The 27,554-nt window shown below is 44.3% G+C and overlaps 1 protein-coding gene across 1 annotated transcript in view; it reads left to right on the top strand.

Annotated features, from left to right (window-relative positions):
• LOC106592553 (zinc finger protein 385A) overlaps nt 1-27,554 on the top strand; it is a 322,502-nt gene that overhangs the window by 133,095 nt on the left and 161,853 nt on the right. Inside the window, exon 2 of the mRNA XM_045696335.1 lies at nt 24,073-24,221. Within this exon, the coding sequence (XP_045552291.1) occupies nt 24,073-24,221 (149 nt within the window). The remainder of the gene's footprint in view (nt 1-24,072; nt 24,222-27,554) is intronic.

The following is a 27,554-nucleotide window of genomic DNA, read 5'->3' as shown; positions in this document are numbered from 1 at the left end:
TTCCATAAGGTGCATTTTTTTATCTGTTTTTTTAAATCTGATTCTACTGCTTGCATCAGTTACCTGATATGGAATAGAGGGAGGAATCTGCTGTTGTCGTCCAATACCACTTTTTGTCTAGTCATATAAGGGCAATAACATGTTTAACTATTCTTGTGGGGACCAGAAGTAAACAAACAAAAAAAATTACCAACTGGGGACATTTTAGCTTTAGGCTTAGGGTTAGGAGCTAGGGTTAGATTTAGGCTTAGGGTTCGGGTTAGGAGCTAGGGTTAGGTTTAGGCTTAGGGTTAGGAGCTAGGGTTAGATTTAGGCTTAGGGTTCGGGTTAGGAGCTAGGGTTAGGTTTAGGCTTAGGGTTAGGAGCTAGGGATAGGTTTAGGCTTAGGGTTAGGTTTAGGCTTAGGGTTAGGAGCTAGGGTTAGGTTTAGGCTTAGGGTTAGGAGCTAGGGTTAGGTTTAGGCTTAGGGTTAGGAGCTATGGTTAGGTTTAGGGTTAGGGTTAAGTTTAGGTTTTTGGGTTAAGGTTAAGGTTATAGATAAGGCTAGGGTTTGGGTGAGAGTATGGGTTAGGGTTAGGTGTAGGGTTAGTGGTTAGGGAAAATATGATTTTGAATGGGACTGAATTATGTGTCCCCACGAGGTTGGCTGTACAATACTGTGTGTGTGTGTGTGTGTGTGTGTGTGTGTGTGTGTGTGTGTGTGTGTGTGTGTGTGTGTGTGTGTGTGTGTGTGTGTGTGTGTGTCCCTTTTGATAAGAGGTGACAGCTTTATGTTTGTCATTTTGACCTCAAAACAGCACAAACACTCATCGTCTACACACACACATAAACACACACACATACACACTGTAGGCTACTACTGTAGGCTACAGTATTTATAACCTTGATATACTATATGTACTTTTAATGTGGAAATGAGTACTCAACACTGACACTGGAATGTTTGACTACTGATGCTATTTGAAACAGATGTGGTTATGAATGATTTCCTAAATGAGGGTTGATGCTACAACATATGTCTCCTTTTCTCCTCTAGTACCATAATAATTCCTACAGACGTTTTCAACTAACGTGAAATCAATGAGAAATCAACCCAAAAATTCCCCATTGGATTTAGGTAAAGGGTTGGGTGAAGAAAAATAGGAAATGCCCTTATGCTGATGACTTTTTGCAAATCCAATCAGTTTTTCACATTGATTTAACGTCATCACATAGATTTTTGGGGGTTGAAATGACGGAAACAACATTAATTCAACACGTTTTTGCCCAGTGGGTACAGACTTCACTGCTTTGCTTGGAACAGATCGGAAGCAACCAGAACATCAGCTATCAATATGAATGATCCTGTATCATTAGCAGGAATAACACAGACAGAACACCAGGGGAAAGTGCTGGAACTAAGTGGTTTTATACCATACAAGATCCATAGGGGAAACAGCAAGGAAAGGGCCTCGAACTCAGACGTTTTATGCTCAACAGAAACTTTATCAAATAATCCTTTGGTGTAACCACCAGCTTCAATGAGAGCCTACCTGAGCTATCAGTGTGTGTGTGTGTGTGTGTGTGTGTGTGTGTGTGTGTGTGTGTGTGTGTGTGTGTGTGTGTGTGTGTGTGTGTGTGTGTGTGTGTGTGTGTGTGTGTGTGTGTGTGTGTGCGTGTGTGTCCCTGAGGCCATTCTCTCTCTCTGTGCTGAAAAGCCCTGCCCAAGCTGGCGTGCTCCACGTTGTACTCCCAACCTCAGAGTAGCAAAAGTAAACAGACCTCCACGTTTTGTTGTTGCTGTGTGTGTGTGTGTGTGTGTGTGTGTGTGTGTGTGTGTGTGTGTGTGTGTGTGTGTGTGTGTGGGAGCAAAGAGGAGATTTATCTAAGGATTACGTTGTGCATCTGCTTCTGTGCCATTAAAACGTGAACCCTACACAGACCTGGGGCGAGCTGGTAGAGGGAGGGGGTGAGGAGGGGGTTACTGGGGCCCACTGAACCTACAAACACCTTTTAGCCCCCTTCATTCATCTTTACTGTATGTCTCCTTCTCCCCCTCTCTCTCTTGTTGTACGCTTCACTAGGAGACTCAGCAACCCCCCATTTCTCTCTTTCTTTCTCTCTCTTTACTTCTCCCTACTTTATAGAAAACCCAGCCAGCCCACCCCTCCCTTTCTGTACTCCTCCCTACCTTAGGATAGGAGACTCAGTCAGTCAGGACTACATCTGTCCCAGAGATACAGGCTGGTAATGAAGTCTCCCAGAGATACAGGCTGGTAATTAAGTCTCCCAGAAATACAGGCTGATAATTCAGTCTCCCAGCTTTGATTCATCTACACACAGACACAAACAAACACACTCTCTCTTTCATTACGCAAACATGCTCACACACTCACATTTAGCCGCTCTGAAGGTCTCCTGGCTGAAATAGGCTCTGTGTAAGGTGTGTGTCTATATTGGTGTACCAGTGAGTATGTGATGATGTCCTAAGGGTTTAGAGAATTTAATTTTGTAACTGTGATGTTTAAGAACTTTGTAATTGTCGTACTGTAAATGTTTAGAAAAGCCGCTCGCTTAGAGTTAGCTACAAACTAGCTTCGGTTAGCTTTTGGCTGGCTCCGGTCAGTTGGTTGCTAACTTCGGTTAGCGCTATGCCAGCTTGTTCAGTAATTTTCAAATAATTAGCATTAATGTCATTTGAAATAGTCTTGTCTTTCTATTAACCCTTCTTACACTGGGTGTATGTATTTAGAGGATGGGTATAAAATAACTTCTAATGAGTTATACCAGTCTTTGAAGGTGTTCATGTTTTAGGATCTCCTATTGGGCTATAGTGAGCAACAGTCAACGATATAATTCTAACCTAAACAGGTGAATTGAAGTTAAGAGTAACTGTGTTCGGATTATAAATGTAAAGATATTTAGGATGTGAATTGGATTGGAATTTAATATTTTTATGTGTAAATGTATGTATTTTTTGACATGTTTATGAAATAATATGTCAGGGATTTATGAGACAAATTATTAAATACACTTTAAAGAAAAAAAAAGAAAAAACATTGAAATACAATGAAAAGACAGAAAAAGACGATTTGCACTTCAGAGAATGTTGAATAAAATAATTGATAGAACCTTTCAAAGAGAAGCCACGATCTCCTGTTTCATTATTTATCCTGTGTTATAGAAACTATTATCTGCTGCACCCGTTCCAAACTGGGACGTGTAACACATGCTCACTGGGAAGTTAACTTAGCATCAAGGGGTATTAAAATGGGGCGAGGCAGCTATCTAGAGAGAGCTAACACACCGTAACTAACATACTCAGTCAAAGAGTCAGTCATAATGCTCCTAGTGCCCATAGTGCTACCAGTGCTCCTAGTGCTGCTAGTACTGCTAGTGCTCCTAGTGCTGCTAGTTCTCTTAGTGCCCATAGTGCTACTAGTGCTGTTAGTGCTCCTAGTGCTGCTAGTTTTCCTAGTACTCCTAGTGCTGCTAGTGCTCCTACTGCTCCTAGTGCTGCTAGTGATCCTACTGCTCCTAGTGATGCTAGTGCTCCTAGTGCTGCTAGTGCTCCTAGTGCTGCAAGTGCTCCTAGTGCTGCTAGTGCTCCTAGTGATCCTAGTGCTGCTAGTGCTCCTAGTTCTCCTAGTGCTCCTAGTGCTGCTGATGCTGCTAGTGCTCCTAGTGCTCCTTGTACTCCTAGTGCTCGAACGTCTGAAACAAGGGGAGAGTAGAATCATACAGGATTGTCCTTTGCTGTGTATGTGTGTCCCAAATAGCTCTCTTCCCTATATAGTGCAGTGCTTTTGAGGCGCCCTTGTCAAAAGTAGTGCACCACATAGGCAATAGGGTAACATGTTGGACACAGACTATGTGAACATAAGGGAGAGAGAGAGAGAGAGAGAGAGAGAGAGAGAGAGAGAGAGAGAGAGAGAGAGAGAGAGAGAGAGAGAGATTGCATGCATCTGTATATCTTTAACAAATGAGTATCTGTGATTCAGGGAGGTTTTCTCTATAAGAGATAATGAGGGGAATTCATGCTTGCCTGGGGAAGTTTCACTGAGCTTCTTTTTGTCCACTTTGCATAATACTGTAGAACAGGGTTCACCAGCTGGCAGCTGAATTTGGCCCACGGATGTATTTATTTGGACTTCCAAGTTTTCTGAGCCCCTCAAAAATAATGCTTTTAAATAAGAATTGTTGGACATGAAAGACTGTAAAAACACCAGGCTATCAGCTCCAAGTGATTTTCATTTTGAAAATCCATTCCAAAGTATTCCCACGCATAACACCTTCCTAATATTGAGTTGCACCCCCTTTTGCCATCAGAACAGCCCCAATTCGTCTGGGCATAGACTCTACAAGGTGTCAAAAGCATTCCACAGGGATGTTGGCCCATGTTGATTCCAATGCTTCCCACAGTTGTGTCCTTGTGGTGGTGGACCATTCTTGATACACACCGGAAACTGTTGAGCGTGAAAAACCCAACAGCATTGCAGTTCTTGACTCAAAGAAAACATTGGCTGTATTAGATCAGATGAATTAGTTTGTATTGACTGTGTGGTGTTTGTTGGTACTGTGTGGTGAATATTGAATGAAGTTATGGGAATTGTCTGGGATGTTGAAAGAGTATTCTTTTGATATTCACATTTTGTAGGATACACAGAACATTCCCACAATGTTCCACAATTTCCCAACAAGTCAGTTGTTATGCCTTTCAGAGTGTATTTGTTTTAGGTTTAACATAATATTATGTTGATATTCATGCAATATACATTTGACCTTGTCTTGGAGGCCCTCAGAACACTTGAGGAATATTAAGAACATTTTATATTTAAGCAATAAGTCCCAAGGAGGTGTGGTATTAAATGCTTCTTTAAATGTGTTATAGTAAAGTTACTGCACCCTAAAAGAAACATTGTAGATCAGTGGGCTCCAACCGACTGGTCAATCTTCAAGGCATCCCTAGTCGATCACCAAACATTTCAAACTCCACCTACCCGGCAGACCAGGAGATGTATGACTAAAATGAGTGTGCCTTTATTCAGCACTGTCAACACTGTTTTAATTCAACACTATTACGAAAAATGAAATGGCTTCTCTCTACTTCCACTCGCGCTGCAGCTGCAATGAATGAGGAGCCAAGTGTATCGATAGCCCTGCATTTTTATTATTATTAGCAACTCATCATGTCCATTTTAATATTGAGGAATATTTAACTAGTCATAGGAACAACATGAATTTGTGCATAAGGCAGATGTGGATGCGGTGTGACTCGAGTTTCGCCATCAGGTGGTAGACTGTGTCCCCTCCCCTATCTGAAATGAAGCAGAGAGGCGGACCCTCTGCTGCTTTCTCCCTCCCTCTGCTCAGACTAATGCCGTGTTCAAAACAACTGGGAACTCGGAAATCTCAGACTACTGACTTCAGTGCGTTCAAGACTACAAGGAACTCTGTGTAAAATGAGATGCAACTGGGAAAAATCATTTTGAATTGTCATCCAACTCATTCAAAGTCGGGAAATTTTCCGACCTGAAGATTGACGTCATGATTTGACCTTTTTTGCGAGTTCACAGTTGCCTTGAAAGGACCATGATCATCAGATGCAGGTGCCATTTCTGACTGCAGCCTTGGTTACAGCTGTGTACAGAGCCTGGTCCCTGAATGATAGGCTAAAGTAGTGAGAGAGAGGTGGTGAGAGAGAGAGAGAGAGAGGTGGTGAGAGAGAGAGAGAGAGAGAGAGGTGGTGAGAGAGAGAGAGAGAGAGAGAGGTGGTGAGAGAGAGAGAGAGAGAGAGAGGTGGTGAGAGAGAGAGAGAGAGAGAGAGGTGGTGGAGAGAGAGAGAGAGAGAGAGAGGTGGTGAGAGAGAGAGAGAGAGAGAGGTGGTGAGAGAGAGAGAGAGAGAGGTGGTGAGAGAGAGAGAGAGAGAGAGAGGTGGTGAGAGAGAGAGAGAGAGAGAGAGGTGGTGAGAGAGAGAGAGAGAGAGGTGGTGAGAGAGAGAGAGAGAGGTGGTGAGAGAGAGAGAGAGAGGTGGTGAGAGAGAGAGAGAGAGGTGGTGAGAGAGAGAGAGAGAGGTGGTGAGAGAGAGAGAGAGGTGGTGAGAGAGAGAGAGAGAGAGGTGGTGAGAGAGAGAGAGAGGTGGTGAGAGAGAGAGAGAGGTGGTGAGAGAGAGAGAGAGGTGGTGAGAGAGAGAGAGAGGTGGTGAGAGAGAGAGAGAGGTGGTGAGAGAGAGAGAGAGGTGGTGAGAGAGAGAGAGAGGTGGTGAGAGAGAGAGAGAGGTGGTGAGAGAGAGAGGTGGTGAGAGAGAGGTGGTGAGAGAGAGAGGTGGTGAGAGAGAGAGGTGGTGAGAGAGAGAGGTGGTGAGAGAGAGAGGTGGTGAGAGAGAGAGGTGGTGAGAGAGAGAGAGAGAGAGAGAGAGAGAGAACTACTGTAACGGCTGTCTATGGAAGAAGTGGACCAAAATGCGGCGGAGTTAGGGTTCGTCATATTTAATGTCACGAACACTATGCATTTACAAAAACAACAAAAACTGACAGCCAACACAGTCCTGTCAGGTGCAACCACATTGACAAGCACAATTACCCACGAAACACAAAGGAAACGTGGGCAACTTATGTGTGACTCCCAATCAACCACAACCCTCTACAGCTGTGCTTGATTGGAAGTCATACGGCCAAAATCAATGAAACAATAAAAAACACACTCCCTTCTGCCACGTCCTGACCCAACTACACCCTCTACTGGTCAGGACGTGACAGTACCCCCCCTCAAGGTGCAGACCCCGGGATGCACCTAAAAAAAGAACACACAAGAAAATCCCCAACAAAAAGGAACACCTAAACAATAAGGGAGGGAAGGGAGGGTGGCTGCCGTCACCGACGGCACTGTGCTACACCCTCCCTCCCCAACCCACCTATCCTGGAGGTGGCTCAGGTGCAGGACGTGGACCTCGCTCCACCTTCGGCGTCGCCCACTTTGGTGGCGCCGATAGCTGCGCCGGGCAGACGGGCCACTCGGGCTGGGCCGGAGGACAGGAGGACCACTCGGGCTGGGCCGGAGGGCAGGAGGGCCCCTCGGGCTGGGCCGGAGGGCAGGAGGGCCCCTCGGGCTGGACCGGAGAGCAGGAGGGCCCCTCGGGCTGGGCCGGAGAGCAGGAGGGCCCCTCGGGCTGGGCCGGAGAGCAGGAGGGCCCCTCGGGCTGGGCCGGAGAGCAGGAGGGCCCCTCGGGCTGGGCCGGAGAGCAGGAGGGCCCCTCGGGCTGGGCCGGAGAGCAGGAGGGCCACTCGGGCTGGGCCGGAGAGCAGGAGGGCCACTCGGGCTGGGCCGGAGAGCAGGACGGGCACCCTGGCAGCTCCGGGCAGTCTGGCCACTCCGGCAGCTCAGGGCAGTCTGGCCACTCCGGCAGCTCAGGGCAGTCTGGCCACTCCGGCAGCTCAGGGCAGTCTGGCCACTCGGGCAGTTCAGGGCAGCTCTGACGACTGTTGACTGGCGGGCAGCTCTGACGACTGTTGACTGGCGGGCAGCTCTGACGACTGTTGACTGGCGGGCAGCTCTGACGACTGTTGACTGGCGGGCAGCTCTGACGACTGTTGACTGGCGGGCAGCTCTGACGACTGTTGACTGGCGGGCAGCTCTGACGACTGTTGACTGGCGGGCAGCTCTGACGACTGTTGACTGGCGGGCAGCTCTGACGACTGTTGACTGGCGGGCAGCCCTGACGACTGTTGACTGGCGGGCAGCCCTGACGACTGTTGACTGGCGGGCAGCCCTGACGACTGTTGACTGGCGGGCAGCCCTGACGACTGTTGACTGGCGGGCAGCTCTGGAGGCCTGGTTTGAGGAGGTGGCACAGGAGAGACCAGGGTGGAGAGACCCACTGGAGGACTGGTCTGCGGAGGAGACACGGGCTTGACCAGGATAGGGAGACCCACTGGAGGACTGGTCCGTGGAGGAGGCACGGGCTTGACCAAGATAGGGAGACCCACTGGAGGACTGGTCTGTGGAGGAGACACGGGCTTGACCAGGATAGGGAGACCCATTGGAGTACTGGTCCGTGGAGGAGACACGGGCTTGACCAGGATAGGAAGACATGCAGGAGGCTTGGTTCTGGGCGTAGGCACAGGACGTGCAGGGCTGGGAAGACATACAGGAGGCCTGTTTCTGGGCGCAGGCACAGTCTTTACCAGACAACCAGCACGCACCTCAGGACGAGTATGGAGAGCTGCCTCAGGTGACATCATTCCCACGACACGCTCATTAGGGGCGAATGCCGTACTTAATGCACCATACTAGCAGCTCTCTCATCTCTCTCTCTCCTAATTTCCCCATTAATCCCGTCACAGTCTCTGTCTCATATCCCTCGCTCACCTCCAATGTCATCCCGACTGGCTCTGGTTCCGACCTCAGCTCCACCGACTGTCCCGTGTGCCCCCCCCAAAAAAATATTGGGGCTGCCTCTCGCGCTCGTTGCGCTCTCTCTCCTCGTAATAGCGCCTCTCCGCTCTCGCCGCTTCAATCTCCCACTGCGGGAGGCGATAATCCCCAGCCTGAGTCCATGGTCCCTCTCCGTCCAGGATCTGTTCCCAAGTCCATTGGTCCATAACGCTGTACTCCTGCTGCTCCTTCCTCTTACGCCGCTTGGTCCGGGTTTGGTGGGTCATTCTGTAACGGCTATCTATGGAAGAAGTGGACCAAAATGCGGCGGAGTTAGGGTTCGTCATATTTAATGTCACGAACACTATGCATTTACAAAAACAACAAAAACTGACAGTCAACACAGTCCTGTCAGGTGCAACCACATTGACAAGCACAATTACCCACGAAACACAAAGGAAACGTAGGCAACTTATGTGTGACTCACAATCAACCACAACCCTCTACAGCGTGCTTGATTGGAAGTCACACGGCCAAAATCAATGAAACAATAAAAAACACACACTCCCTTCTGCCACATCCTGAACCAACTACACCCTCTACTGGTCAAGACGTGACAACTACATCATCATTTCTGTTATCAAAAGGCGTCATCTGCTCATTTTAGTTGTCTTGCTTGGCTAGAAAGTCATAATAACTATCAGATACCATATTTACCTCTAAAACGTCTTGCTAGAGTCACTGTCACGCCCTGACCTTAGAGATCCCTTTTATTCTCTATTTGGTTAGGTCAGGGTGTGACTAGAGTGGGCAATCTATGTTTTCTATTTCTTTGTTGGCCGGGTATGGTTCCCAATCAGAGGCAGCTGTCTATCGTTGTCTCTGATTGGGGATCATACTTAGGCAGCCTTTTTTCCACCTTTAGTTTGTGGGATCTTGTTTTTGGTACTGTGCTGTGTAGCCCTACTGAACGTTACGTTTTGTTTGTATTTGTTTTGTTTTCGGTGTTCATCTAATAAAGTATGATGTATGCCTACCACGCTGCACCTTGGTCCAATCCTTCCATCGACGACCGTAACAGCCACATCACTCTCTGTGATGCTGATTTATCTTATCGATGTACTGTATGCATTGAGTAGACTTGGTCCCATCAGCTAAATACCCAGTGAAAACATTGTCCTCTGTTAAACACCATTATTGCTCAACTTATGTGACTTGTTAATCAATTTGAATAATGGCGCCGGAGGGAATGGCTGCCGAACCAACTGTGCTATACTGCATTGTTGGTTAGGTGCTTGTAAGTAAACATTTCATGTCTACACCTGCTGTATTCGGCACATGTGACAAATAACAATACAATTTGATATATGTACAGTGCCTTCAGAAAGTATTCATACCGCTTGACAGTATTCCACATTTTGTGTTACAGCCTGAATTCAAATTTGCTGACATTTATTTTTTTCTCACACATCTACACAAAATACCCCATATTGACAAAGTGAAAACATGTTTTTAGAAATGTTTGCAAATGTATTGAAAATGAAATATAGAAATATCTCATTTACATAAGCATTCACACCCCTGAGTCATTACTTTGCAGAAGCACCTTTGGCAGCGATTGCAGCGTTGAATCTTTCTAGGTAAGTCTAAGAGCTTTCCACACCTGGATTGTGGAACATCTGTCCATTATTCTTTTCAAAATTCTTCAAGTTCTGTCAAATTAATTGTTGATCCTTGCAAGACAACCATTTTCAGGTCGTGCAATAGATTTTCAAGTAGATTTACGTCAAAACTGTCTTCTTGGTAAGCAACTCCAGCATATATTTGTCCTTGTGTTGTAGGTTATTGTCCTACTGAAAGGTGAATTAATTTCCCAGTGTATGGTGGAAAACAGACTGAACCAGGTTTTCCTCTAGGACTTTGCCTATGCTTATCTCCATTCCGTTTATTTTTTATCCGGAAAAACTCACCCGTCCTTAACGATTACAAGCATACCTATAACATGATGCAGCCACCACTATGCTTGAAAATATGGATGGTGGTACTCAGTAATGAGTTGTGTTGGATTTGACCCAAACACACACTTTGTGTTCAGGACAAACACATTTTTTGCAGTATTACCTTAGTGCCTTCTTGCAAACAGGATGTACGTTTCAGAATATTATTCTGTACAGACTTTTTTTTCGCTCTGTCAGTTAGGTTAGTATTGTGGAGTAACTACAATGTTGTTGATAAAGCCTGTAACAAGTGTCATCGAATGGAGACCAAGACGCAGCGTGTATAGTGCTCATTCTTAGTTTTAATGAATACACTTCAGCAACAAAAACGACCAACAACAGTCCCGTCAGGTACACTAGACTAAACGGAAACAACCACCCACAAAACCCCATGAAAAACAGGCTGCCTAAGTATGGCTTCCAATCAGAGACAACGATAGACAGCTGCCTCTGATTGGAAACCATACCTGGCCACAACATAGAAAATGACAACAAAGAATGAAACTCTAGACAACCCACATAGAAAACAGAAAACCCAAAACACATAGACAAAACACCCCCCTGTCACACCCTGACCAATCTACTAGGGAAAAATAACCTCATACCAGGGTCAGGACGTGACAAAGCCTCAGTTTTCTCCTATCACAGCCATTCAACTGTGGTTGATTCTATGTTTGAAATTCACTGCTCAACTGAGGGAAGGTCCCTCAGTCGAGCAGTGAATTTCAAACACAGAATCAATTGTATATGTGGGGTACAGAGATCAGTTGTCATTCAAGAATCATGTTAAACACCATTATTGCACACTACTTATTATGTGACTTGTTATGCAATTTTTTACTCTAACTTATCTAGCCTTGCCATAACAAAGGGGTTGAATACTTATTGACTCAAGACATTTCAGCAATTAATTTTTTATCAATTTGTAAACATGTCTAAAATCTTAATTCCTATTTGACATTATTGGATATTGTGTGTAGGCCAGTGACCAAAAAAATCTAAATTGTATCCATTTTAAATTCAGGCTGTAACACAACAAAATCTGAAAAAAGTCAAGGGGTGTGAACACTTTCTGAAGGCACTGTATCATCATCATCATAACCACACACACAAAAACACAATTAGAAAGCTTAGCTTCAATCAACACTGTGCTTGTCAGCTTTTTCACAGATAATATTTCTTCCAGCAGATTTCACGCTATCTGGCTTATCTGCAGGGCGGGTGCCCGCTTAGGGGCTTAATGGAGGGGGGTGCTGGCCCTAGTGGTGGGGGGTGCTGGCCCTAGTGGAGTGGGGAGCTGGCCCCGAGTGGAGAGGGGAGCTTGGCCCCTAGTGGTGGGGGGTGCTGGCCCTAGTGGAGTGGGGAGCTGGCCCCGAGTGGAGAGGGGAGCTTGGCCCCTAGTGGAGGGGGGTGCTGGCCCTAGTAGAGGGGGGAGCTGGCCCCGAGTGGAGAGGGGAGCTTGGCCCCTAGTGGAGGGGGGTGCTGGCCCTAGTGGTGGGGGGTGCTGGCCCTAGTGGAGGGGGGAGCTGGCCCCGAGTGGAGAGGGGAGCTTGGCCCCTAGTGGAGGGGGGAGCTGGCCCTGAGTGGAGAGGGGAGCTTGGCCCCTAGTGGAGAGGGGAGCTGGCCCCGAGTGGAGGGGGGAGCTGGGCCTCCTTCTCTTTGTTATTAACCAGTCCCCCTCTCTCCCCCTCTTCACTGTCAAATTGACATGGTCAATACACCACCACCAACAACAACACCACCTCTTCTTCTGAGCTTTCCTCAATTTTCTCACCCAAATCCATCTCTTTCCCCTGCTAGTAAATCACACTGGCCCATAGTGGAGGGGGGAGTGGTACTGCCATTCTGTCTACTGCATCCTCTATGTGACCCTCTTATCGCTGTGTGTCTGTGTGTGTACTTCATCCTCTCTGTGACCCTCTTATCGCTGTGTGTCTGTGTGTGTGTTGCGACCTGTGCGTTGTGACTAGTTTAAGATGGCTGATGTGTGTGCCACCCCAGGCCGTGTAGTGTAGTGTTACTAGCTGTAAAGGCAGGCCCGTTGGTGGCGTGGCAGTGTTTCAGAGGCCTAATTACTACCTCAGAGCGTGGTATGGATTCCTGGCGTGACGCAGGATTTAACGACATCCAAATGGCTGTTCCCGCCCTCTCATCTCTTGCTCTCTCTCTCTCTCTGTCCCACACACACACCCGTTTCTGTGACACACACACACACCCTGACAGTGTGATTTACTATGTGCATTAGCCTCCAAAGGTAGCTTTAATTTAATGGCGTAATTATACAATGGGGGCAGGAAGCAGACACACTATGATTTACAAACACTAGCTGTGGTGTTGTGTGTGTGTGTATCCACGTCTGTCTGTCTGTCTGTCTGTCTGTCTGTCTGTCTGCCTGTCTGCCTGTGTGTCTGTCTGTCTGTGAATAGGAAGTCTCTTTAATCCAACTGTTCTCTGTCCCCCCGGAACACTGTACTTCCTATTGTGACTAGGGCTGTGGCTGTCAAGCAAATAACTGTCGGTCTCACGGTAATTGACCGTTAATTAATATAAACACATTTAGCATCTCCTGGCTTCCACAAGCCATTGATGCTGACCTTTGGAACATCTACATTTTAAAAAGTCTAATAAATCCATGTTATATAGCCTACACTATCACAATAATCCATGATTTATTTTAGATAGGTCTAAAGAAACATGATATGAAGAAAATGTAGTTTATTTCAGAATAGCTTACTCTGAGTTGTCCTTATGTTAGGTCCTGATCTGGCTACGCCAAATGGCTGTGGGCTACACTAGTTCATTTAGCAGACAAGATTTGCTTAGAATTCCGTGGCATTATTTTATAGTATGAAGAATACAATTGAACAAAGCTGAATAAAATATAAATATTTTCTCTAGACGATTTGAGGGAGTGCGCACATGCAGCTATTCTGTGTTGAGAGGTTAACAAAGTAATAGGTACTCCTATATGCTTAATTTAGAGTTATTAATGTAACTTTAGTTGTTCTACAAACATTGTCCTATATGTTTTGATTTGTAACATTGTAAGGCTGCATGATGAGACTAATGATGATTTGAAAAAAGTCGCTTGAAAGGCATGATCTCTGCTTTGTTTTCTGCGCAGGCTGTACACACTCCATCAGTTACTCATTCACAATTTGACAAGCACCTGATAATGCCTAGAATTTCACGGCGGCATTCCCTTTGTGTGGCCGTAATGCACTCTAAAAAAATCAATGCCTTTTGCAGCCAGTGGCCATTGTGTCCTTCTCCCTGAGTGCTGTGCTTTCCGAATCACCTCTCACTCACATGGCTCTCCATCACCTGACCGGGTCTTTCTCACAGGTTACAAGTGGAGACAGACACATCAGGGATGCAACTGCGCGCGTCCTTATACAAATTGTCCACATTTACTTTTCGTCAGCCAACAAAATGAGTAGGTGTAACGGCTGTCTGAAGAAGTAGACCAAGGCGCAGCGTGTTGAGTGCTCATATTTAATAGTAATCAAGACACTTTGAACAAAACAAGAAAATGACAGGCAAACAGTTCTGTCATGTATAACTAAACACTAAACATAAATTAACTACCCACAAACCCCAAAGGAAAACAGGCTGCCTAAGTATGACTCCCAATCAGCGACAACGATGTACAGCTGTCCCTGATTGAGAGCCATACCAGGCCAAAACAAAGAAATACAAAGCATAGAAAAAAGGACATAGAATGCCCACCCAAATCACACCCTGACCAACCCTAAATAGAGACATAAAAGGTCAAGTCAGGGCGTGACAGTAGGCCTAACAAACAGCAAAAGCACTGGCCTATGTCAATCTACTATCCCCCATAGTACACAAGTCAACCTAATCTGTGTGAGAAATAAATATTACAAACATAGTCTGGGACACTAGCATCTAAAAACCTTTTTAACGCAATGTGGCTGACGTAACAGACCAGAACATTTACCTTGATAAACTATTAGGCTATTTCTTCACATTATAAGCGCTGCAATGCACACATGGTAGTAGGCTATAAGTGTGACCGCAAATGCAATGATATATGTAATGCTTTTATTTTTTATTTTTATTTTTTTGGGTCGATAAGCTTAATATTGCAGAAAGAATGTTTCTTCCATCAATGTAATTGTCTGCATCATTTCCAATCCCCCATATATTTTTGGGGTAAATATATACACTGCTCAAAAAAATAAAGGGAACACTTAAACAACACTTCCTAGATCTGAATGAAAGAAATAATCTTATTAAATACTTTTTTCTTTACATAGTTGAATGTGCTGACAACAAAATCACACAAAAATAATCAATGGAAATCCAATTTATCAACCCATGGAGGTCTGGATTTGGAGACACACTCAAAATTAAAGGTGAAAACCACACTACAGGCTGATCCAACTTTGATGTAATGTCCTTAAAACAAGTCAAAATGAGGCTCAGTAGTGTGTGTGGCCTCCACGTGCCTGTATGACCTCCCTACAACGCCTGGGCATGCTCCTGATGAGGTGGCGGATGGTCGCCTGAGGGATCTCCTCCCAGACCAGGACTAAAGCATCCGCCAACTCCTGGACAGTCTGTGGTGCAACGTGGCGTTGGTGGATGGAGCGAGACATGATGTCCCAGATGTGCTCAATTGGATTCAGTTCTGGGGAACGGGCGGGCCAGTCCATAGCATCAATGCCTTCCTCTTGCAGGAACTGCTGACACACTCCAGCCACATGAGGTCTGGCATTGTCTTGCATTAGGAGGAACCCAGGGCCAACCGCACCAGCATATGGTCTCACAAAGGGTCTGAGGATGTCATCTCGGTACCTAATGGCAGTCAGGCTACCTCTGGCGAGCACATGGAGGGCTGTGCGGCCCCCCAAAGAAATGCCACCCCACACCATGACTGACCCACCGCCAAACCGGTCATGCTGGAGGATGTTGCAGGCAGCAGAACGTTCTCCACAGCGTCTCCAGACTGTCACGTCTGTCACGTGCTCAGTGTGAACCTGCTTTCATCTGTGAAGAGCACATGGCGCCAGTGGCGAATTTGCCAATCTTGGTGTTCTCTGGCAAATGCCAAACGTCCTGCACGATGTTGGGCTGTAAGCACAACCCCCACCTGTGGACGTCGGGCCCTCATACCACCCTCATGGAGTCTGTTTCTGACCATTTGAGCAGACACATGCACATTTGTGGCCTGCTGGAGGTCATTTTGCAGGGCTCTGGCAGTGCTCCTCCTTGCAGAAAGGCGGAGGTAGCGGTCCTGCTGCTGGGTTGTTGCCCTCCTACGGCCTCCTCCACGTCTCCTGATGTACTGGCCTGTCTCCTGGTAGCACCTCCATGCTCTGGACACTATGCTGACAGACACAGCAAACCTTCTTGCCACAGCTCGCATTGATGTGCCATCCTGGATGAGCTGCACTACCTGAGCCACTTGTGTGGGTTGTAGACTCCGTCTCATGCTACCACTAGAGTGAAAGCACCGCCAGCATTCAAAAGTGACCAAAACATCAGCCAGGAAGCATAGGAACTGAGAAGTGGTCTGTGGTCTCCACCTGCAGAACCACTCCTTTATTGGGGGTGTCTTGCTTATTGCCTATAATTTCCACCTGTTGTCTATTCCATTTGCACAACAGCATGTGAAATTTATTGTCAATCAGTGTTGCTTCCTAAGTGGACAGTTTGATTTCACAGAAGTGTGATTGACTTGGAGTTACATTGTGTTGTTTAAGTGTTCCCTTTATTTTTTTGAGCAGTATATATCCATATACATACACATATGCATACATATATAGATATATACATACATCGACATACATACTTTTTTTAGAATATACCTTTATTATTCCCCGCAAACCTTACCACCCTTCCCCCAATTGGAGTAAACTAACAAACAATAACACTTAGGCTTCTACCTTCAGTTTATATATCTTATACACATTTTACAGACACAATCTATTTTACAATAGTTATATTTAGTTTGTTTTTAGTCCTTCCTCTATTTCTGATGTCCATCCAGTTTGATTTCTATTTGTAACTGTGCTATTTCACAAAAGTTCTGAACCTATATACATTTTACAGACCCCGTATGGTTTACATTGGTTATCTTGTTATTGGTCCAACCCTTCAGCTCCATTCAACCCCTCCCATCTATCTCTCAACATCATCCATTTTGGATTTCTTTTTGCCATATATTTTTCAACTGTGCAGTGATGCTTCACAAAAGTATTTAACCTTTCTATTCTCATAGCTTTTATAGATTGTAAATTAAAAAAAAATTTTTTTGCTAAAATAATTATTATATTATTGATTGATTGACTATGGCTTTTCAAATCACCCAGTATCGCTATCTGTAGCATTAGTTCTAGGTAAATGTGGCAATTCTTCAGACATTCCTGGACCTGTGACCAAAAACGAGCTACATATGGACAGTACCAAAATAAATGATCTAATGACTCTGCCTCCTCACAGCAAAATCTGCAGAGCTGGGAAGATTGTATCCCCCATATATATAACATTCTATTGGTTGCAAGAATTTTGTATAGTAATTTAAATTGAAAAATTGTGTAATGGTTTTATTATAAAGGTGCATTTTTATGGTGGAAATTATCTTCTCCTAACAACAAACTCATATATGCCAGTTAGGCTTTACACCCCTTGTCAAGCGGATTAATGTGCTTCATTTAAAAAAGTTATTTTGCCACTTTATCTGTGATACAAACCTTAAAACATATAGGCCTATGGGCTAGGCTACATGAGGTGTGATACTAACCTTATTAAAACATATAGGGCTATGGGCTAGGCTACACGAGGTGTGATACTAACCTTATTAAACATATAGGACTATGGGCTAGGCTACATGAGGTGTGATACTAACCTTATTAAACATATAGGACTATGGGCTAGGCTACATGAGGTGTGCTACTAACCTTATTAAAACATATAGGACTATGGGCTAGGCTACATGAGGTGTGATACTAACCTTATTAAACATATAGGACTATGGGGTAGGCTACATGAGGTGTGATACTAACCTTATTAAACATATAGGACTATGGGCTAGGCTACATGAGGTGTGATACTAACCTTATTACACATATAGGACTATGGGCTAGGCTACATGAGGTGTGCTACTAACCTTATTAAACATATAGGACTATGGGCTAGGCTACATGAGGTGTGATACTAACCTTATTACACATATAGGACTATGGGCTAGGCTACATGAGGTGTGATACTAACCTTATTAAACATATAGGACTATGGGCTAGGCTACATGAGGTGTGATACTAACCTTATTAAAACATATAGGACTATGGGCTAAGCTACATGAGGTGTGCGACTATGATTCCAACAAGTCCCCAAAAAAGGCATTGTTTCTTATGCTGGGCATCATTCACAAGTGATAATATATAATTCCCAAGTGATAGGCTAATATTGTCACCCATCAGACTATTCTTGATTTAATCTTGTCTTTACATATACTATAACATATATGTGTGACATTTGTTTTGATTTAGACTGGACCATTATCAAATCAAAATCAAATCAAATGGTATTTGTCACATACACATGGTTAGCAGATGTTAATGCAGGTGTAGCGAAATGCTTGTGCCTGTATCAAAACAGGGGCAGCGGGAAAAAATACATGTCATCTATGCACTTAAATAGCGAATGGAGGATGTTTTTCCCCGTGGTTTATTGTCATGCCAGACAGGTAGGCTATACCCCTGTTGTAAAGAGAAGCAATGTGCTTAATATTAGGATAGAGAAATAAATATAGTAGGCCTAGCCTATAGAAAGCTAATGAAATCCTCTTCTTTTTAGTAGAGGACATCACTCTGTTTTCTCACGCAATTCCATAGCCTATAGAAATGTTGCACAACATGAGGCAGTTAGTAGGTTTGGTAGGCTACTAATGACCAGCTTAAGAGCTTGGAGAAGCCTAATTGCTGTGGAATTTGACTGCCTTCATGACTGGTGACGGTTGGTGTGGCGGTAATTTGGTCACCACAACAGCCCTAGCATAGACACTATTCCCTCAACAAGCTCTCAGAGTCTCACTTCAGAATTTGATGTTTGTCCATAAACTTAACATTTCTAAGGTTAAGTTTAGGCATTCATTCTGGCATTCATTACAAACAACTCTGTTGTTGTGCTCACTGAGAGACTCAGTGAAGAGGATGATTATGGGAGCACCAGCAGTGTCTACCACCAGAGAGAGACTGATTGTGTCTCTAACACCAGTAACTCATCGAGAAACTGTCTGAATGTGAGTGCTTGAGTGATTTTAAGTGTGTGTGCGTATGCACGCAGGTGTGTGTTTGTTGTGTTCCGTGTGTGTGTTAGAGAACAGCCACGCATGCCTAATGGGAGGCAATGAGGCAGGCCTCAGCAACTCAGCCCTGGGGTTTACAGATGCACCGAGCGCCCAGGTGGACACGGAGCACAGAGCAGAGGCAAGCAGGAGCTGGGCTTTGGCTGAGACAGCACATTCCCAAAGTCTCACAGTACTTTTCAAATGAGCCCCAACTGTCTCTCACTTTTACACTAATCTCTCGCTCTCTCTTTCTTTCTCTTTGGCACTTTCTCTCACTTAATTAAATAAAATTTAAAGGCTTTACTGGCATGGGAAACATATGTTTACATTGCCAAAGCATGTAAAATAGATAATAAACAAAAGTGAAATGAACAATGAAAAACTTAACAGTAAACATTACATTACACTCAGTGTTCACATAGCCTGTCTTCTCTTGAGAGCCAGGTCTGCCTCTATCAATAGCAAAGCTATGCTCACTGAGTCTGTACAGAGTCAAATCTTTCCTTAAGTTTGGGTCAGTCACAGTGGTCAGGTATTCTGCCACTGTGTACTCTCTGTTTCGGGCAAAATAGCATTCTAGTTTGATCTGTTTTTTGGTTAATTCTTTCCAATGTGTCAAGTAATCATCATTTTGTTTTCTCATGGTTTGGTTGGGTCAAATTGTGTTACTGTCCTGGGGCTCTGTGGGGTGTGTTTGTGTTTGTGAACAGAGCCCCACGACCAGCTTGCTTAGGGGACTCTTCTCCAGGTTCATCTCTCTGTAGGTGATGGCTTTGTTATGGAAGGTTTGGAAATCGCTTCCTTTTAGTTGGTTGTAGCGGCTCTTTTCTGTATTTTGATGACTAGCTTGTATCGGCCTATTACTGCTCTGCATGCATTATTTGGTGTTTTACACTAAGGATATTTTTACAGAATTCTGCATGTAGAGTCTCAATTTGGTCTTTTTCACATTTTGTGAATTCTTGGTTGGTGAGCGGACCCCAGACCTCACAACCATGAAGGGCAATGGGTTATTTAAATAACTGATTCAAGTATTTTTAGCCAGAACCCAATTGGTAGGTCGAATTTGATGTTCCTTTAGATGGCACAGAAAGCCCTTCTTGCCTTGTCACTCAGATCATTCACAGCTTTGTGGAAGTTACCTGTGGCTCTGAGGTATATATCGTTTTTTTGTGTGCTCTAGGGCAACAGTTTCTAGATGGAATTTGTATTTGTGGTTCTGGCAACTGGACCTTTTTTGGAACACAATTATTTTTGTCTTACAAAGATGTTCCACTTCCGTTCAAAAGTTTGAGGTCACTTAGAAATGTCCTTGTTTTGTCCATTAAAATAACACCAAATAGATCGGAAATACAGTGTAGACGTTAATGTTGTAAATGACTATTGTAACTGGAAACCGCAGATTTTTTAATGGAATATCTACATAGGCGTACAGAGGCCCATTATCAGCAACCATCACTCCTGTGTTCCAATGGCACGTTGTGTTAGCTAATCCAAGTTTATCATTTTAAAAGGCTAATTGATCATTAGAAAACCCTTTTGCAATTATGTTAGCACAGCTGAAAACGGTTGTTCTGATTAAATAAGCAATAAAATTGCCTTTTTTAGACTAGTTGAGTATCTGGAGCATCAGCATTTGTGGGTTCGATTACAGGCTCAAAATTGCCAGAAACAAAAAACGTTCTTCTGAAACTCATCAGTCTATTCTTGTTCTGAGAAATTAAGGCTATTCCATGCGAGAAATTGCCAAGAAACTGAATATCTCGTACAACGCTGTGTCCTATGCCCTTCACAGAACAGCGCAAACTGGTAGCTAACTAACCAGCGCAAACTAACCAGAATAGAAAGAGGAGTGGTAGGCCCCAGGGCACAACTGAGCACGAGGACAAGTACATTAGAGTGTCTAGTTTGCGAAACGGATGCCTCACAAGTCCTCAACTGGCAGCTTCATTAAATATTACCCACAAAACACTAGCCTCAATGTCAACAGTGAAGAGGCGACTCCGGGATGCTGGTTATCAGAAAAAAAGAAAACACAATTGTGCCATCTGGTTTGCTTAAAATAAGTGATTTTAAATGATTTATACTCTTAGTTTTCTTTTTGATACTTAAGTATATTTAAAACCAAAAACTTTTAAACTTTTACTCAAGTACTATTTTACTGAATGACTTTCACTTTTACTTGAGGAATTTTCTATTAAAGTATCTTTACATTTACTCAAGTATTACAATTGGGTACTTTTTCCACCACTGGTAATCGCTGCCTAAGGTGCTTCAACAAAGAACTGAGTAAAAGGTCTGAATACTTATGTAAATGTGATATTTTTATTAGGAAAATGTTTCTTAAAAACCTGTTCTTGCTTTGTCATTATGGGGTATTGTGTGTAGATTGATGAGGAGAAAAAACGATTTAGAAGAAAGCTGTAATGTAACAAAATGGGGAAAAAGTCAAGGGGTCTGAATGCTTTTCGAAGGCACTGTAAGGATAATGTTAAAAAGTTAAAGTATAGCCAATTGAAATTCGTGGTCTGTATATTTTATCATTTCATTTAGGATAGCATCAACACCGCAGTCCTTTTTGGGTTGCAAGGTTTGTATTTTGTCCTGTTGTTTATTCAAGGTAATTGGAGAATCCAGTGGGATCTGGAAGTCTTTAATAGTTGATTCTAATATTTGTATTTGATCATGTATATGTCTTTGTTGTTTGTTCTTTGTTATAGAGCCCCAACAATTGGAGAAGTGGTTGATCACCGTTTTGGATAGATACCTTTGTGTTTTTGTTTGTTTAGTGTTTTCCAATTTTCCGGAAGTGGTTAGATTCTATGGATTCGTCAACTACATTGAGATGATTTCTGACGTGCTGGTCCTTCTTTTTCCGTAGTGTATATGTTTATTGTTTTAATGATTCACTATAGTGAAGGTGTAGGCTCAGGTTTTCTGGGTCTCTATATTTTTGGTAGGACAGGTTTCTCAATTTCTTCCTTAGCTTTTTGCATTCTTCATCAAACCATTTGTCATTGTTGTTAATTTTCTTAGGTTGTCTGCTTGAAATGTTTTGATTTGATAGGGAAGGGAAAATCCTCTGCATTATCATTAACAGCAGACTCTGTACATTTCCTCAGTGAAAACAACGTACTGAGCAAATGTCAAATTGGCATTTTACCATATACACGGTCCGACAGACCATGTATTCACCCTGCACACCCTAATTGACAAACAAACAAACCAAAAAAAAGGCAAAGACTTCTCATGCTTTGTTGTTTTCAAAAAAGCCTGCTAGAGTCTGCTATACAAATTGATGGAAAGTGGTGTTGGGGGGAAATAATACGACATTATAAAATCCATGTACACAAACAACAAGCGTGCGGTTAAAATAGCCAAAAAATACACACATTTTTCCCATAGGGCCATGGGGTGAGACAGGGATGCAGCTTAAGCCACACCCTCTTCAACATGTATATCAATGAATTGGCGAGGGCACTAGAACAGTCTGCAGCACCCGACCTCACCCTACTAGAATCTGAAGTCAAATGTCTACTGTTTGCTGATGATCTGGTGCTTCTGTCCACGACCAAGGAGGGCCTACAGCAGCACCTAGATCTTCTGCACAGATTCTGCCAGACCTGGGACCTGACAGTAAATCTCAGTAAGACCAAAGTAATGGTGTTCCAAAAAAGGTCAAGTCGCCAGGACCACAAATACAAATTTAATCTAGACACCATTGCCATAGAGCCCACAAAAAACGATATATACCTTTGCCTAAACATCTGAGCCACAGCTAACATCCACAAAGCTGTGAACGATCTGAGAGACAAGGCAAGAAGGGCATTCTATGCCATCAAAAGGAACATCAAATTTGACATACCAAATAGGAACTGGCTAAAATTACTTGAAACATTTATAGAACTCATTACCATTTATGATTGTGAGGTCGGGGACTGCTCACCAACCAAGAACTCACAAAATGGGACAAACACCAAATTGAGACTCTGCATGCAGAATTCTGCAAAACGTCCTCCGTGTACAATGCAGAACACCAAATAATGCATGCAGAGCAGAATTAGGCCGATACCCGCTAATTATCAAAATCCAGAAAAGAGTCGTTAAATTCTACAACCACCTAAAAGGAAGCGATTCCCAAACCTTCCATAACAAAGCCATCACCTATAGAGAGATGAACCTGGAGAAGAGTCCGCTAAGCAAGCTGGTCCTGGGGCTCTGTGGGGTCTGTTTGTGTTTGTGAACAGAGCCCCAGAACAGCAAAACAATTAGACCCAACCAAATCATGAGAAAACAAAAAAGATAATTTCTTGACACATCGGAAATAATGAACAAAAAACTGAGCAAACTAGAATGCCGTTTGGCCCTAAACAGAGAGCACACAGTGGCAGAATACCTGACCAGTGTGACTGACCCAAACTTAAGAAAAGCTTTGACTATGTACAGACTCAGTGAGCATAGCCTTGTCATTGAGAAAGGCCGCCGTAGGCAGACCGGGCTCTCAAGAGAAGACAGGCTATGTGCACACTGCCCACAAAATGAGGTGGAAACTGAGCTGCACTTCTTAACCTCCTGCCCAATGTATGACCATATTAGAGACACATATTTCCCTCAGATTACACAGCTTCACAAAGAATTCAAAAAACAAACCAGATTTTCATAAACTCCCATATCTATTGGGTGAAATACCACTGTGTGCCATCACAGCAGCAAGATTTCTGACCTATTGCCACAAGAAAAGGTCAACCAGTGAAGAACAAACACCATTGTAAATACAACCCATATTTATGCTTATTTATTTTCCCTTTTGTACTTTAACCATTTGTACATCATTACAACACTGTATATATACATAATATGACATTTGTAATGTCTTTTTTCCTTTGGAAATTCTGTGAGTGTAATGTTTACTGTTAATTATTTTTTTTGTTTATTTCACTTTTGTATATTATCTACTTCACTTCCTTTGGCAATCTTAACATATGTTTCCCATGCCAATGAAGCCCATTGATTTGAATTGAGAGGCAGAGAATGAGCGAGAGATAGGGGGTCGACAGATTAAGAGAGGTGCAGAGAGAGAGATAGAAACAATGATGTTTCAGAACCACTGCCTGACACTGGCAGCCCCTTCAAATGAAACACTGACTTGTCCTTTCAAGATATGCTGGCTTCATTTCTCTCCCCACTTTTTCCACTGGAAAGGTTTTAGAGGACAATCCCTAATGTGACATGTGACTGTTATTCACAAATGTGTGCCTGTGTGTTTCCCCTTATTCTATGATAGTGAGTGAGTTATTATAGCCCACTATTTTCTTTGCTGCAGTTGATGGAGATTCCTGCCATGTTTGGGAGAATGGATCTGTACTATTCCGTGTGTGTATTTTGACCATGTCCCTCCCTCTGTAGGAGGTTTAAACCGTGCAGGGGCAGTGCCTGCATTCCTGCGGACCCCCACTATGATCCAGCCACACCTGGATATGAAGCCCTTCCTCCAGTTCCCCATGGACACAGCTCCACCACAACACAGCATGGGCCTGTTTCACAACTTCAACACTGTGAGTACTGTATACAACATCATGAGTACACACACACACACACACACACACACACACACACACACACACACACACACACACACACACACACACACACACACACACACACACACACACAGCATACACATACCCACAGATACTAACGCAGATACACATGCACAAACACACACACCACACACACTCCACACACACAGACCACACACACTCCACACCAACACTCAAAAGACAACATGTACACATGGATGTAAACTCAGCAAACAATGAAACGTCCCTTTTTCAGGACCCTGTCTTTAAAAGATAATTTGTAAAAATCCAAATAACTTCACAGATCTTCACTGTAAAGGGTTTAAACACTGTTTCCCATGCTTGTTCAATGAACCATAAACAACTAATGAACATGCACCTGTGGAACGGTCGTTAAGACACTAACAGCTTACAGACGGTAGGCAATTAAGGTCACAGTTATGAAAACTTAGAACACTAAAGAGGCCTTTCTACGGACTCTGAAAAACACCAAAAGAAAGCTGCCCAGGGTCCCTGCTCATCTGAGTGAACGTGCTTTAGACATGCTGCAAGGAGGCATGAGGACTGCAAATGTGGCCAGGGCAATAAATTGCAATGTCCGTACTGTGAGATGCCTAAGACAGCGCTACAGGGAGACAAGACGGACAGCTGATCGTCCTAACAGTGGCAGACCACGTGTAACAACACCTGCACAGGATCGGTACATCCGAACATCACACCTGCGGGACAGGTACAGGATGGCAACAACAACTGTACGAGTTACACCAGGAACGCACAATCCCTCCATCAGTGCTCAGACTGTCCGCAATAGGCTGAGAGAGGCTGGACTGAGGGCTTGTAAGCCTGTTGTAAGGCAGGTCCTCACCAGACATCACCGGCAACAACGTCACCTATGGGCACAAACCCACCGTCGCTGGACCAGACAGGACTGGCAAAAATTGCTCTTCACTGACGAGTCGCGGTTTTGTCTCGCCAGGGGTGATGGTCGTATTCACGTTTATCGTCGAAGGAATGAGCGTTACACCAAGGCCTGTACTCTGGAGCAGGATCGATTTGGAGGTGGAGGGTCCGTCATGGTCTGGGGCGGTGTGTCACAGCATCATCGGACTGAGCTTGTTGTCATTACTGGCAATCTCAACGCTGTGCGTTATAGGGAAGACATCCTCCTCCCTCATATGGTACCCTTCCTGCAGGCTCATCCTGAAATGACCCTCCAGCGTGACAATGCCACCAGCCATACTGCTTGTTCTGTGTGTGATTTCCTGCAAGGCAGGAATGTCAGTGTTCTGCCATGGCCAGCGAAGAGCCCGGATCTCAATCCCATTGAGCACGTCTGGGACTTGTTGGATCGGAGGGTGAGGGCTAGGGCCATTCCCTCCAAAAATGTACGGGAACTTGCAGGTGCCTTGGTGGAAAAGTGGGGTAACATCTCACAGCAAGAACTGGAAAATCTGGTGAAGTCCATGAGGAGGAGATGCACTGCAGTACTTAATGCAGCTGGTGGCCACACCAGATACTGACTGTTACTTTTGATTTTGACTCCCTTTTTGTTAAGGGACACATCATTCAATTTATGTTAGTCACATGTCTGTGGAACTTGTTCAGTTTATGTCTCAGTTGTTGCATCTTGTTATGTTCATACAAATATTTACACATGTTAAGTTTTCTGAAAATAAACGCAGTTGACAGTGAGAGGACATTTGTTTTTTTGCTGAGTTTACTATGCTGTAGTTACTGGCTCACACTGAACTACCAGATCCCTTAAGATCAGGAAACTACCCTGTTAACTATCTTTCAAACTAACTGGACTGAAGAGCATCTTCCTTTATAGTGCTGTACTTATACTTCAACACACACACACACACACACACACACACACACACACACACACACACACACACACACACACACACACACACACACACACACACACACACACACACACACACACACACACACAACATGACCAAAAGTATGTGGACACCTGCTTGCTGAACATCTCATTCCAAAATCATGGGCATTATTATGGAGTTGGTCCCCCCCTTTGCTGCTATAACAGCCTTCACTCTTCTGGGAAGGCTTTCCACTAGATGTTGGAACATTGCTGCAGGGACTTGCTTCAATTCAGCCACAAGATAAGGCGATTAGGCCTGGCTCGCAGTCGGCGTTCCAATTCATCCCAAAGGTGTTCAATGGGGTTAAGGTCAGGGCTCTGTACAGGCCAGTCAAGTTCTTCCACAGCGATCTCAACAAACATTTTCTGTGTGGACCTCGCTTTGTGCACGGGGGCATTGTCATGCCCAAACTTTTGCCACAAAGTTGGAATTACAGAATAGTCTAGAATGTCATTGTATGCTGTAGCGTTGAGATATCCCTTCACTGGAACTAAGGGGCCTAGCCCGAACCATGAAAAGCCTCAGACCATTATTCCACCTCCACCAAACTTTACAGTTGGCACTATGCATTGGGGCAGGGAGCATTCTCCTGGCATCCGTCTAACACAGATTCGTCCGCCGGACTACCAGACGGTGAAGCGTGATTCATCAAGCCAGAGAATGCGTTTTCAATGCTCCAGAATCAAATGGCAGTGAACTTTACACCACTCCGGGCCAAGGCTTGGTATTGCGCATGGTGATCTAAGGCTTATTTGCGACTGTTCGGCCATGGAAACCCATTTCATGAAGCTCCCAACGAACAGTTATTGTGCTGACGTTGCTTCCAGAGGCAGTTTGGAACTCGGTAGTGAGTGTTGTAACCGAGGACAGACGATTTTTACGCACTTCAGCATTTGACGGTCCCGTTCTGTGAGCTTGTGTGGCCTACCACTTCGCGGCTGAGCTGTTGTTGCTCCTAGACTTTTCCACTTCACAATAACAGAACTTGCAGTTGACTGGAGCAGTTCTAGCAGGGCAGAAATTTGACGAACTGACTTGTTGGAAAGGTGACATTCTATCCTAGGTGGCATCTACAGAGGCAGCCCAATTCTGATATTTTTTTCCACTATTTGGTCTTTTGACCAATCACACGCTCTTTTTCAAAGCTGATCTGATTGGTCAAAAGAATTGGGCTGCCTGTGCCTCTGTGTCCTCAGGCCAGACCTGTGTTCAAATACTACTTGAAATCTTTAAATTACTATCAGCGTTACCTTTTGCCTGCGTGGAGTGCCAGGTGGGCAGGGTATACACTTCTGGGACTATTCTATTGGTTCCAGTTCCCCAGACAAACTCAATCAAGCTCAGCTAAAGCATTTCAAAGAGAAGGTATACTTCTCCAACTCCGGGCTGCAAGTTATGGGCTATCATTTTGATT

Source organism: Salmo salar, chromosome ssa15 (genome assembly GCF_905237065.1).
Source record: "Salmo salar chromosome ssa15, Ssal_v3.1, whole genome shotgun sequence".
In the NCBI taxonomy this organism is placed as follows: domain Eukaryota; kingdom Metazoa; phylum Chordata; class Actinopteri; order Salmoniformes; family Salmonidae; genus Salmo; species Salmo salar.
The sequence above is the reverse complement of the archived record's forward strand: the minus strand, read 5'-3'. Positions and strand labels throughout refer to the sequence as shown.